This window comes from Aspergillus pseudodeflectus, assembly GCF_044049435.1.
Source record: "Aspergillus pseudodeflectus strain CBS 756.74 chromosome Unknown BJX68scaffold_3, whole genome shotgun sequence".
NCBI lineage: Eukaryota > Fungi > Ascomycota > Eurotiomycetes > Eurotiales > Aspergillaceae > Aspergillus > Aspergillus pseudodeflectus.
The window spans coordinates 1,017,891-1,031,001 of NW_027263779.1; the positions used below are offsets into that span (position 1 = coordinate 1,017,891).

Below are 13,111 nucleotides of genomic sequence, written 5' to 3' on the forward strand. Positions count from 1 at the left end.
GTCTTCACGCTCGACACTCAACTTAAGAACCGCCCGTCCCACGGTTCGCTGCCGTAGTAACATGCTTAATCAGATTGAACCATGACAGGTGCACAACTCCATGTCCCACAACAGCCTTGGATCACCCAGCTATTCTACCACGCGGAGAAAACACCGAATCGAACATTCATCCGCGATCTCGGAACTGGTAAAGAGGCAACCTTTAATGAATTCCTGTATGAAGTCCTCACGCATGGTGCTCATCTCAAGGAGAGATTGAGCCAGGATACCCAAGCTCGACTCCATGATCCGAACGAGGAGGTTTTCATTGGCCTCCTTGCGAAAGCGGGGTTTGAATATGTTGTGCTCCTCTTTGCAGTTTACAGTATTGGCGGCATTGCTGTTCCCATGAGTAAGTAACAATCGGTGGTGTTGTACCAGTGGACAACGAGCCCAGATCGATACATGAAGAATTGACACGTTGCCAGGAGCACATGTACATCCAGAAGAAGCTCGATACTTCCTCGGCGCGTGTAACGCAGTCGCCCTCACCAGCAGCCAAGAAACAGCAGAACACGGCGAGAGCCTCTCCGCAACACTCGGGATAGACCTCTTCACATTCTCTCCAACACCTGCAACCGAGTACGCAAACGCCCAGTTCACCCTCATGCACGAACCCAACTCAGACCCCTCAAAAACACCCTTCAACCCAGCTCGCTGCTTCGCCCTTCTCTACACATCTGGAACCACCGGGCCCCCAAAAGGCGCCCTATACACCTGCAACAGCCTCGTCCTCGGAACAAAGAGTTACCTCGACCGCCTCTCCCTCTCGACCACAGACACCTGGCTCCACCAAATGCCCGCACACTGGAAAGGCGGGTTCGACTTTATCCTTGCCGCCGCATACGCCGGAGCATGCCTCGAGTTCTGTAGCGCGGTGTTCTCCCCTACTTGGTTTTGGGAGCGTATGCGGCGCGGTGGGATCACGGCTATGGTTGCGTCGCCGGCGACGTTGTCGAGTCTGAAGGAGACGCTTGATCTGATTGAGAGTCGGGAGGAGCGGGAGGAATGCATTCGGGGGTTGAATGAGATCCGGGCCCTCTCTACAGGGTCAATGGCTGTGCCGGACTCGGTGAAGGATATCTGGCGCAAGCTTAGGGTTGGGCGGCCGTTGGTCATCATGTATGGGTTTACGGAGGCTGCGGGGATGATGGCTATGACGGATTGGAGGGATATCGAGACGAGGGAGAGCTCTTCCGTGAGATATCCTTCGCTCAGTCCGCAAGCGGCGCTCGTTCTAATACGTTTTAATGGCAGGGTAACTGCGGTACACTCGCTGCAGGCATGGAAGCGAAGGTAAACGAGTGCGGCGAGATCTGCTTCAGGGGTCCGCTCTTGATGAAGCGGTAAGCCACTGCACTTTCGTGCTTTTACGACGACATTTCATCTAACACCTGTGGCAGTTACGTCTCAGCTCAAGAAAACGTCATGTCCAACGTCTTTGACGAATCCGGGTTCTACAAATCCGGCGACTTGGGGAGTATCAGTGCAAATGGCGAAGTATCCATCCACGGCCGCGCAAACCAAGATGGTCTGTGACACTGCCCATCACTACCTCTTTACATCCTGAATAAGGTGAAGGAAGTTGCGACACTAACATGGACCAGTAATCCGCTCCCTCGGCTGGAAGATAAACGCCCTCGAAGTCGAAGACGCACTCCGAGACCACCCATCGATCTCAAACGTCTTCATCCTCGGCGTCGCAGACACCGAAGCAGGCCAACGCGTCGCGGCGCTGATTGTCAAGAAACGCGCCGTCGGTACCAAATCCCAAAATGACTTCCGCCTTGTCACCCTCCGCAAATACCTCGCAGTCGAAAAGCAGCTTCCCGCCTTCAAACTCCCGACTCTCCTGCGGGTGATTCCACATGGGCAGACCCTACCGACCTCGGATTCAGGGAAGCCGTCGAAGAAGAAGATGGAGGGGGTTTATTTTGGGTCTGAGTCTGTGGAAAGTGGTGAGGTTGAGGTATGGGATTTCAAGACCAAGGAGGATCTCCCTGAGCGGCCGTGGGACTGGGAGGGGAGGCCGCCAGCGTAGGTACATAGATAACCTCAATACCAAATGCCGAAGACGAAATTACCATTGTCACAATAATGTTACAATGTAACTTCTGTAACGCGACCATACTTTCAGAACAGTATTCATCAGCGGATCAGATAACTTAAAGCGAAAGTTACTAGTGTAGTTTACACTCGCGTTCCTGAATCCTTGGCCTGGCCTCGACCCTTGGTATCCAGGTTGCCGCGGAAGACGGGAAATTCAAGCTCGGCTATCTGCCAGCCAGCAGCAAGCTTGCAAAAACCTTACTCAATCTCGTCTGTCATGATATACAGGCTGTTAGTCGTACCTTCTTGAGTCGAGCAGCGAGAATGTTAAAGTGTCCCGACTCGGTCTAATCCGCCTTTGCTCTAGGTATGTATCTACAACAGACTTCTTTCTCAAGAGCAGGGTGCCGGTTCCATTGAAATTTATGGTAGCCGAAAACCGCACCCGAAAGCGCTCGCTCGTCCCACGCATCCATTCACCCCTCCCGAATGCAACCTTGCTGTCTTGAGTCTCGACCACTGGAAACTTGCAAATCCAGAACTGATCTTTCAGTGGAGTCTACCGCCTCCGGACCGTGGCAGAACAGTGAAAAGGTGACTCCCTCCTAATTTCCACGCCCCACCGCGGGGAGCATGCACTGTACAGAGTACTCCGTACAGCTGTAGTTCCTTCCACTCAATGCTCGGCGCAGCTCGGTTACAGACGGTTCGTCCATCGCATTCTCTGTGTAGGAATCATTATCCACGGAAACAGGAATCTTGGCTCCTTGGCGCCGCGCGGAGCGGTGCTCCATACGGGAACCCAGGACGTGGAAGACGGCGAGATGATCTAATCTGACCTGATAATCGGGTTCCAGGATCAGTGCATGCGGGCGGGTTTAAAAAATTACCTCGTCGACATCTTATCTGATCTTCCGGCTCTGGCCGTCGATGGTTGTTGATGATGTGTGATGTTGTCGGGCCGTCGGGCCTGGTGCTTATGCTCGCGTTGGATTAGATCGAGATCCTTAGAGATGCGAACGGACTGACGGATGGATGATGAGATATTTTCGGACATCTATTGCTCTCGTTCATTCCGCGCCTCTAGATTGTCTCTGGGCTGGCCTGTCCATATGCGACGCGAGTCTATATCGCGAGGGGGGACTCCGAATCTGCCCTCGGGCAACTGTTGGGCCGGGGGCGAAATGAGGTATATCCTCAGATCTACAGGATGACTGGAAAAGCAGAATTGTTATGCGCAGCATCGGAGATGTTGTAGTATTATCACCGCCAATTTTGAACGGACGTCGACCGTGTCTCATCGAGATCATGCGTCACAACTGTTCTCTCGTATATACATTAAGATAAATCAATTAGACCAAGGCATATATGTAAGTAAAGCCTTTATTTTCACTATCACCGGATACAAGAGGAGTAGAATGCCTTGACAGACGGACAATGGCATGAAAAACAAATCGCTTGCGGTCTGCATTCTTCCTCTGCCCGCCGCCGCATCACTCCTCTCTCTCTTCCCCGCCAGATACGGGTGTGTAATAAGCTTCCAAGCACCGCTTAGAAGACAACACCCTTGGTCTGCTTCATCTTACCCACGTTATAGTTCTTGATAAGCGCAACCCACGCAAAAACGAGGACCATAAGCCCTGTTCCGGCAGCCAACATGCGCGTCTGCGCATAGCCGTACGACCTCTGAATCGCAAGACGCTCAGGCGAGTTGACCGGGTACGCCAGCTGCGCTGGAAGCGAAGAGTAGATAGTAATGACGTTGGGGAGGGCCGACTCGGGAAGCTCGCGCTGCAGAGCAGGCAAAAAAGTGTTTGTCCAGATGGCGCCGGAAATAGCGTTTCCGACTGCACCGCCAATGCCGCCAGAGATGAAGAGGACGGATAGAGCCGAGGCGACGTGCTGGTGGTCGACGGCTGCGAGGACGGCGAGCTGCATGATCAGGATGAAGCAGGCGCCAGCGACAGAGATGAAGATTTCACACATGACAATGTAGCCAATGTACTGGTTTGGCTGGCGGAAGTGGATCATCAGACCCTGGGCGAAGATGTAGAGAGGAACAGAGATCCAGAGGAGCCATTTAAAGTACCCGGTTTTGCGGATGGCGTAACCAACACAGAAGAGGAGGACTCCAGAGACGACCTGGAAGGTGCTACCCACGTATCCAGCTTCCGCAACGCCAAGGTTGCTGACAACCTGTAGGAACGAGGAGAAGTAGCTGTTCCAGCAGTAGTATGACATTTGATAGGTGGCATCAAGCAGGCAGGCGCCGATCACGGTGCGGTCGGTCAAGAACTCGTACTTGAGGAAGGGCTTGGGGGCCAGATAGGCTTGGTATAGGACGAAGAGGACACAGACCACGAAGCCAGTGACGATCATCGCGATGATGTAGTCGGTCTTCCAGCCATTGGGAGCTCGGCTGGCGAGGGTGAACGGAAGAAGGAACACAGTGAGACCACCAGCTAGAAGGATGACTCCGGGGACTGCAAATTGATTAACATGCGAAATTAGTGTGGAATCAGGCTACTCACTATCAAGCTCGAAGAAGTAGTGCTTGATGTTCTCAACAAGAGTGCGGCCACTGCGCTCACGGGGAGTAATAAGCCCTTGCTTCTCGGCCTTGATCATGGCGGCCTTCAGAACGACATAAGTGGGCGAGGCCACAATAGGGATGATAATGGCGAAAGCGCCGAATCCCCAGCGCCAGTTGACGTTGACAAGGAACTTTTCTGCAGCCTTTGAGCCTGCAAATGCAGTGATCATGTAGGGAGACGAGGTAAAGGCAAATGCGATACCACGATTCCGCAGGTTGGTCACATCGGCGGCGATGACGCAAAGGATATAGTTCAAACCACCGAATCCAACAGAGTAGAAGACCTACAAATAATGATCATTAGCAATGATCATCCGAGTTTTGTATTGGCACCTTACCTCAGCGGCACAGTATGTTGGTAGATTCTTGGATGCGGCCATCATGATCAATCCCAGTGTTGACAACATGACCATGAACATCCACCCTTCCGCGCGACCCCAGACGTCCAGCATTTTGGCAACAGGAATGTATAGAGCAGATGTCATGGCGCTGGAAACCACTTGGATCACCGTCAAGAGGGAGTGACTCTGGAAGGTACTTGTGGCGTATGGAGTCAAACTGTAGAGGATAGCTGTTCTGAAACCGTTTGCCAAGGTAAGAAGCCACAGACTGAGGAATTAGCGATTTGACTCAAATGAGCACAAAGGACCAACAACATACAGGCACAGAACTCCAGCAAGCGACCACTTCGTCCAAACCTGGGTCACGGCCTGCATCTTCAACACACCGTCCTGGGTAGGGCCAGTGGGGATCATGTCCTCGCTGGTGGTGTCGGCCTCCTTCTCGTTGGGCGTCGCCGTCTTCTCATCGGCGGGACGCTCAATGTCTGCGGCGCGCGTAGGCTCTTCAGCCTCGCCTGCCGACTTACGACGACTAAAGGGAACTTGGAACTTGGTGATAGCCATTGCTGCTGAGTCCTCAGGTGAATCCTCGGGAGTGCGCAAGCTGGAACGCAACTGCAACAGCGGACGGGGGGAGAGGCCGACTTTTTAACTGAGACAGCCAGGCACAGAGCTAGAAACAGGAATTTTAACCGGCACCGACATCGCCCGAAGTCGGCAGCTCTGAAAAGCGAAAAACTGGCCACTCAGCTGGTCGTGGTCAGTCCAGACTCAAGTCAGGCCACAAGAGGCGAATGGGAGATCCGCTGGGTTGATTGATTAGATCCGACGCCATTGATAAAATCGCCTAACCAAAACGTGGGCGTCCAGTGGCAAAGCGCAAAGGCAAGCTTGGTTTGGCCTGGCGAGGACGTGCCACATGCAAGGACCCCCAAGGATGGCTACTAGCTCGCGTCTTGGAAGAAAACTCTGAGCTCGACGGCGGGATGCGATAGGGCCGAGACTTGGTGCCAAGTAAGCTATAGCAGTTTCCCAGCAAGCGACGGCAACAGAGGACTTGAAGAAGCAACCAACAGTCACGAGGCACAGCGGCGTTGTGTGGGGCAGGACATTGGCGCACTGGAACATGTTAGCTCATAGAACCTTAAGCTGATTGCAACGGGAAATCCCGCAGGATGGAGAGCCTGACCTTTGCCAGAGACTTTCGCGCGGCCTTATTCTGGCATCCAACACCCCCACCGCATCTCCGCACCTCCAGCCTTTCTCAGGCCAGCACTGCAAAGACCCCAGGAGCAGCTCAAAATTAAGTTCAAACACGGCTGCAGGCAAGGTCGTATGCATTGGGCAATAAAATTTCCCTGTGCCGTAAGCAGTATCCCGCCATGCCGGTCAGAACGCTAGCCATGGCCAAGCAGACCGTAACACCGCAACAGTCTAAGCGAACATGGCCGCCAAGGCCGTTATCACCATCTAATCTCTTGGCGCCAAGCGTCTCTCTCCCACCTTTGAACACACCCACGTTGGCCTATGCCGACGCACCACCAACTTTGAAGCCTGCAGGTGCTTGCGTTTGCAAAAAAGCGCTCTTCTTCAACGTCTCTTGGCGACTGATTTCGCAATGCCGATCGACCGCTGACATGCAGTGGTCAAGTGTAGAACCAATCGCGCGGTAAGCGCTAGAAGAAACACAGTGTTTCTCGCAGCCAACAAGAACAAGGAGACGAGAAGATTTCCCCGCTGACCAGGCCAAAATAGCTCCTTTGCTGCGTCAGGCTAAGTTAACACTGCGCCAAGCAGAATCAAGAACACAAGTCGAGTGATGGAGCCCTTTTGCCAATCTTTGCCAATCTTTGCCAGTTCTCAGCGTGCAGCCTGCCCTGGGGCTCCAGCGACCTGCTGCGCTTGGTCCGCACATCATACGCTGATGCACCCCCCGATCGTCGGGTTCCAGACATATAAGGGCAGAGAGGTAGGGATGTGAGTTTCTACAACTCAGACACATACAGCGAAAACACCCCAGAAGGAGCAGCCACCGACCGTGAAACCCAAACACCTCACCAGCCCTTCCCGCAGCCGCCATTTGCAGCCATTGGCCCGACCGAAGCTCAACAGAACGCCATTAGGAGCACGCCTCCAGTCAACCCCACCACACACAAAACAAAATTACGGTTACCCAGCAGCCATGCCGCAAGCGACCCTGCAATCCGCGCGCCTCAAATTCGTGCCCCTCGGGCAGGAGCATTTCGAGGTCACGTCGAAGCTCGACCAGGACGCAGAGGTCATGCGATACATCGGCTTCGGTCGCCCATTAACGCTGGACGAGGCCAAGCAAGTCCACGAATGGCTGCTCAAATCCGCCACCTCTGTCCCCGGCTTGGGAACCTGGGTCGCGTACGTAGGCGACGAGCCCATCGGGTGGTGGATTCTTGCGCCCACGCCCATAGATAAGGACAAGCCGACCGAGAACTTTAGCAGCGAGCGCTCCGAGTTTGGGTACCGTCTGCTCCCGCAGTTCTGGGGCAAGGGGTACGGCAAGGAAGGGTCCAAGGAGCTCCTCCGGCACGCGTTCCAGGACCTCGGGCTGAATGAGGTCTTTGGCGAGACGATGACGGTGAATGCGGCTTCGCGCGCTGTCATGGCCAAGTGTGGACTTACACATGTCGATACCTGGTTCAACGAGTATCCTACGCCTCCGCCTGGGATTGAGGAAGGTGAGGTGCGGTATCGGATCACCAAGGAGGAGTGGAAGTCACAGCAGCGGTCACAGTCACAGTCATAGTCACCACTTTTTTTAGCTCTACGAATGCATACGAAAAAACCAAGCATGTCAAATTCCTGCGCAGCGAATCTAATCCGTCCTCTGGAGGTGTTTAATCTACCACTGCCAATCATCCCTCGCTGAGGCTTGCTGAGCTCTGAGTGCCACCCAACAGCGGCGCACTACGCAGCGACTCTCATCACTCTCAGCATACTCCGTACCGGTTGAGAAACAGTACTCCGTAAGCTCTGCTTTACTCTGCCATATTTTCAGGCAAAAGCCGCAAGAAAGTTGAACATGCGCAAATCGCAGCGCATGGCGCGACACGCCTTAGCAAAACAAAATGTCTCATGTCGCGAAGGGCCCAACTGCCACAGCTCAATACTATCGCGCAACGGGATCTAGCTCCGAGCTAGTTAGCCATCTCCGCTAGGCTGGGAAAGAGTCAGAAGCTTGCCGCAGCCCTCCGCTCACATGAGACCTTCAACTGGAGCTTTCTACGATGGAAAAATCTGTCGACATATCGAAGTCGATGACTCGACAGCGGGCGCGCTGACTCGCGAGTCGAATTCGCCTGCGGCCGACCGTGCTCCACAGACGGATGGAGACGAGCTGGTCCCATATGAAGAGGGGCCCTTGGACTTACGATGGAGAACGATGTGATAATCAGATGGGGATGGTGTGAGCGCCCAGAACCCTTTCTCCATCAACCCGGTACCTCTCTGGCTTCTGCCATCCTTGGCCCTTCGTTGACCGTAGGAAAAAGGCTGGAATCCATCCGCAAGCCCGCGGCCCAACAACTTTACGCCCACAGAATTCGGCTTGATTTTTTTCTGAATGGTGCCGCCAGGATTAATCGTCCGGTATCGGCGGGATTTCCACAAAAATCTAATCAGATGGCGCTGCATTTGCCTCGGGCCATCTGATTAGATTGATCATTTTTCGTTTCTTTGTTTTTCTAAACTTAATTTACGGTAATATTACTTCGTACTGCTGTACCGGGTGCTTGCGGCACGTCGATGGGTTACAATAAGCTCCAAGGTACTGACTGACTGGCATTATGCGTAAAGTTATCAATATTCAACAAGGAGAGCAAGCCTGTGGATCAGAGAAAAATTGCACTCAGCTACTACAGACTCAGATCAGATGGTTTCAAGTCCGCTGGTGTTGGAGAGACGCTCGGGAAACGGACTCCGACCACTGACACTATTGCCACAGGATGTCCCTCAAGTCGTAGCCCAGATCAAAAAACGCACATGAACAGCGCAGGTGCTTCTCTCACACATGAATAATGGACCAATTCCAAATGTAAAATGCACCTGTACTGAGATGGTTGCAATCTGCTCCCGTCCGGGTCAACTCTCGGCTTGCACTGCGCTGAGATTCGTCCCACCAGAATGGTCCAGGCCTATGTGAATCTGAACAAGGCAACAGAGAGCGAGCATTGCTGCCTGCGATCTACTGTAGGGAGACCTAGAGCGGCGAGACGCGAGGCAAATGCGTGCTTGCGGCGAACCCAGCGTTGAGGCCCATGTAGTCAGGGTGGCAGTGGACATTGCATAATCTCGCATGAGATTTGAGCTCATCACATCTCCACCTTACCTCCTCGTGTTCCTGTAGGTTTGGCCCCAGGATCTAAATCTGGCCACCTGGTTATCAAACTCTATCAGCGACTAACGGGCAGCGGAGATCATACATAGGCCCCGCGCTAACGCCCACGCTGCACTGAGACCACCTGGGCAAGCCCCTGAGTGAGGTTCAAGCTTGACATGGGTCAGAGCGCCTTCCCTCCCTACCAATAAGGGTCATGTGCTGACAATAGGGATTGGTTTATTGGTTGATTGAGAAGTACATCCCACGCGGCTTGGGGTTTGTGTTGACAAAAAGGAGTCTCGCTGAATGTAATCAAAGACAAGGGTAAATTCTGGGGTCAATGGGTCTCCCCTGAAGGCGCGAATTCTGATCCTTAAGCATTGAGCGTCTAAGAAATGTCGACTTGGTTAGAACTATGTCTTGGCCTTCCTAGATGTAGTCTTTAGTGGAGGATGCAACCTGGGAGACGCCCCGGGGCCTGAAGGGTTCGCGATTGTATCAGTCAAAAATTTCTCGTCCGCTTCGTCTCCTACACGGGAGCTGTGAGGTTCCCTGACTACTTCTGAAGAAGGTTGCAAGAAAGACATGTTTTACTCTAGACAGTCTAGGGACGGGGAATGGGTCGAATCCGCATTCCGAGACCAGGTTGATGCGAGACCTGGTCAGTAGGGAGTATTGATAGTCACTGTAGCATCAGGGTGAGTCTTGGGCTACTGAGTCCTGTTGGAAGTATCCCATTCGGGCGGAAAGTAATACCATGGGACCCCGGAAACCAAGACTGGCTCACCCGTGTGCACAATAGACCGCAAAGCCTCGGTTGTCTAGATCGATGCGGCTGCAACAGACCTTCCAGATGTCCTCGAGAGCCGTGGGACCTCGACCTTCTTGGTCCGGTGATGATTGTTTGACTGCGTAAATCTTTCCACGAGTTCAAAACATTTGACGCGCACAGCGATAATCTGAGTCATCCTGTGAGTATTGGACACATCGAATGGGGCACTTTTTCGCTCTGGCGAGGCAACCCGACCGCCTCCCGCGAGAAGGTCTCTGGCTGAGAGTCGACAAAGCAGGATGCCATTGTTTCAAACCAGGCCTAGATAGAGCTATCACTCGCTTAACTATTATATGTCAGTCACCCAGTGGTATATGCATGTATACCCCAATCGAGGGTCATTACCCTACCAAGAAGCAAGCCACAGGACACCACAGCATGTGGCCTTGTTACCGTCGTCCCTGCCCATGAGTGACTACATCTAGTCAAACTTGAAAGTTACCGTCCTCGTCGTTGAGAAGATGGGTATCCGAGACAACGGTAGTAAATATTAGACGATGTGTTCTTCTAGTCGAGTTTGTAGAGCATGTGGACGAGAGAGGAGCGATCAGTTGGAAGAGCAGTTCCGAGGGCGTAGTTTCGCGAAGACCTCAAGTCACATTAGCGCTGCTGACTCACTTCGAAGCCCAGTCTGGGCCGTCGAGGAATATTGATATGTACGAACCTTTGTGTGAAGCCAATAATTCACCCTCTAATGACAATGAGCCACAACTCAACTGGTAGCGCCCACAGGTACAGCGACGCGGCAAGGCCCCCCTCACAAGCTGGACCCATGTCCCTGTGTGTAAACGAGTGGCGGAGAGTGCTGTATAACAGCATAGGTGACGGCGATGTCTGAGGTCTGGGTTTCTGCAAATAGACGGCTGAACGTAACGTCGAGGTTCCTTCGGACTGCGTGGAGTGGTTGTTATCGGCAGCGTTGCTTTCTAATTCCTCAAAGCTCAGCTCTCGGTATTTGGGCACGATACGGCATCGCGGACTGTCGCCTCCTGGCGTAGTTCTGTGGCAAATGTGTCGTTTCCATAGCTTTCTGGGGTTGGACCTGGTAGCGGCAGAGGTGAGGGCGAGACTCGTGGGATTGCTTGTCCATTCGCGTAAAGGCGCTCAGATGAGGCGGGGAGGACAGTCTAGATAACCACGAGAAGAGGTTTGTGGCTCAGAGCAGAGAATTGGGCCATGAGATGGGTAAAGAGGCTGAGTGGTGATGGGAGAGTGGAAGTTGCAAACCTCCCGGGCCGGAGGAGTGTTACTTAGTCTGCAGACCTTCGCTTCGGCCTGCAGTGTTACCATCAGCAACACTCGCTCCCAGGCAGATCAACACTTTCTTTCTCCTACAATTCTCGCCTACCTCCTCGAAACGATGGCACGACTGGCTGAACTGCCGAGCGAAGTCCTTCTCCTCATTATTGAGAAGTTTTCTCGCCAACGTGATATCAGCTCTCTTGCACGAAGCACCAAGAGACTGTACAACCTCTATCATCCCTACCTGTGCCGCTACAATGTTCGCCACGGCGGCAGCTCGGCGCTGACTTGGGCGATTAAAAACGGACATACTAGACTGCTAGGCCAACTGCAAGATGGAGGTGCCAGCCTCTTGTCTTTCGAGCCCCAAACCCCGGACCTATTCAGTGATGATCAACTGCAGACTATAGAGCAACCACTACTCCTAGCCGCGAAAGAAGGCCGCAGAGAGGTTTTGGAACTACTCCTCGCCTGGCCACTGCCACCAACACTGCTACATGCCGCTTTTCACTGGTTGATTTATCACGGACACGCTGAACTCGTGGAGTTGATGATCCAGAACAACGTATCGCTGGACCCCAGGAACACAGCGGGGAGATCCATGTCTGCGTTAGGCAAGGCAATCTCGTCAGAAAGTGTGGCGATGGCTTCTCGGATTCTAGACGCAGGTGGCCAGATACACCCTAGAGAGCTCCCCAAGCCTTGGCTCATAGCCACCCGCAATCTACCCATGCTCCAGCTTTTGCTCAAGCGCGGCAGGCGACCGCTGACCGAGCACCCGGTGTTTTACGCAGCGTCATATGACAACGAACCCGCGCTCCAACTCTTCATTGACTACGGATTCAATATGGCTGTCTATGGCAACGGAGCACTGTTTGAAGCCATCGAGGTGGGACTTGCCGGTATCGTGAAATTCTTGATTGAGCACGGCGCGAATCCCCACTTGAGCGACGCCTACAAGGCATACAAATACGGCCCGTTTCCCAAGCGCAGCACCATTTGGCTTGCCGTACGTAAACAGCGCCTAGCCGTGCTCAAGATTCTACTTGAGAAAGGTGTTCAGCCCGACTGTTGTGACTTGACTCTTGCCAAGAATATGAAGTTCGGCGAAGCAATCTCCTTACTGTCAACATTTTCGTTCGACGGAGTTCGCCGGAGGCAGGACATAGAAACCTTCGTTAGGGAACAAGAGATGAGATTGAGCGAGAAGTTTCCCGAGGTCGATCTCGACACTTACATGCCGTTTCTTTTCAAGGCTGACCAGTGATCATCCTTCCGTGGCCAAGTGCACGTCGCATGATTTTGTCCTGCTTTGATGCTTTTACAACAATGTACCAAGTAGTGCGTATAACATGTACAAGTTTATCATATGTCTCGTTACATGTGGATTCGGAGTTTGTTTGCCTGCGTTGAAGTTCATCCTATCAAAATCAGTTCTAGGGAACAAAGATTCCTACTATGAAGAATAAGCATCGACTCCCATTAAGTATAGGTCTTCGGATGTTGGCACCCATCATCAGCCTGGTCATGAATGGTAAATAGCTCGAACTCCATTGGAATACTTTATCTAACAGGGGAGATTTTCCTATATTTATCTGATTGTCTATTCCCTAGTTCACCAGCGTAAGTGCCCTGGGAAACAAGCCATAAAAGACGCGGAAAAT

At 52.9% G+C, this 13,111-nt stretch overlaps 4 protein-coding genes across 4 annotated transcripts; 3 read left to right on the forward strand and 1 right to left on the reverse strand.

Moving 5' to 3' along the window:
* Positions 1–81: 81 nt before the first annotated feature.
* Positions 82–2,080, forward strand: BJX68DRAFT_261987 (class I adenylate-forming enzyme family protein; the record flags this gene model as incomplete). The annotated part of the gene is made up of 5 exons (XM_071044331.1): positions 82–391; positions 468–1,237; positions 1,297–1,343; positions 1,443–1,570; positions 1,647–2,080. The coding sequence occupies 5 exons, from the start codon at positions 82–84 to the stop codon at positions 2,078–2,080; spliced, it is 1,689 nt and encodes a 562-aa protein (XP_070904497.1).
* Positions 2,081–3,322: 1,242 nt separating this feature from the next.
* Positions 3,323–5,769, reverse strand: BJX68DRAFT_226503 (siderophore iron transporter mirB). Its single transcript, XM_071038516.1, has 4 exons — positions 5,342–5,769; positions 5,020–5,290; positions 4,620–4,965; positions 3,323–4,571 (listed from the first exon to the last, which is right to left on the reverse strand). Exons 1-4 carry the CDS (start codon positions 5,584–5,586, stop codon positions 3,640–3,642), a joined length of 1,794 nt encoding a protein of 597 aa, XP_070904498.1. The 5' UTR covers positions 5,587–5,769; the 3' UTR covers positions 3,323–3,639.
* Positions 5,770–7,021: 1,252 nt separating this feature from the next.
* Positions 7,022–7,829, forward strand: BJX68DRAFT_226504 (GNAT family N-acetyltransferase). The gene has a single exon (XM_071038517.1). The coding sequence runs from the start codon at positions 7,205–7,207 to the stop codon at positions 7,799–7,801; it is 597 nt and encodes a 198-aa protein (XP_070904499.1). The 5' UTR covers positions 7,022–7,204; the 3' UTR covers positions 7,802–7,829.
* A 3,736-nt stretch (positions 7,830–11,565) lies between these two features.
* On the forward strand, positions 11,566–12,714 carry BJX68DRAFT_276816 (ankyrin repeat domain-containing protein; the record flags this gene model as incomplete). The annotated part of the gene is made up of 1 exon (XM_071048192.1): positions 11,566–12,714. The coding sequence occupies one exon, from the start codon at positions 11,566–11,568 to the stop codon at positions 12,712–12,714; it is 1,149 nt and encodes a 382-aa protein (XP_070904500.1).
* Positions 12,715–13,111: the final 397 nt, after the last annotated feature.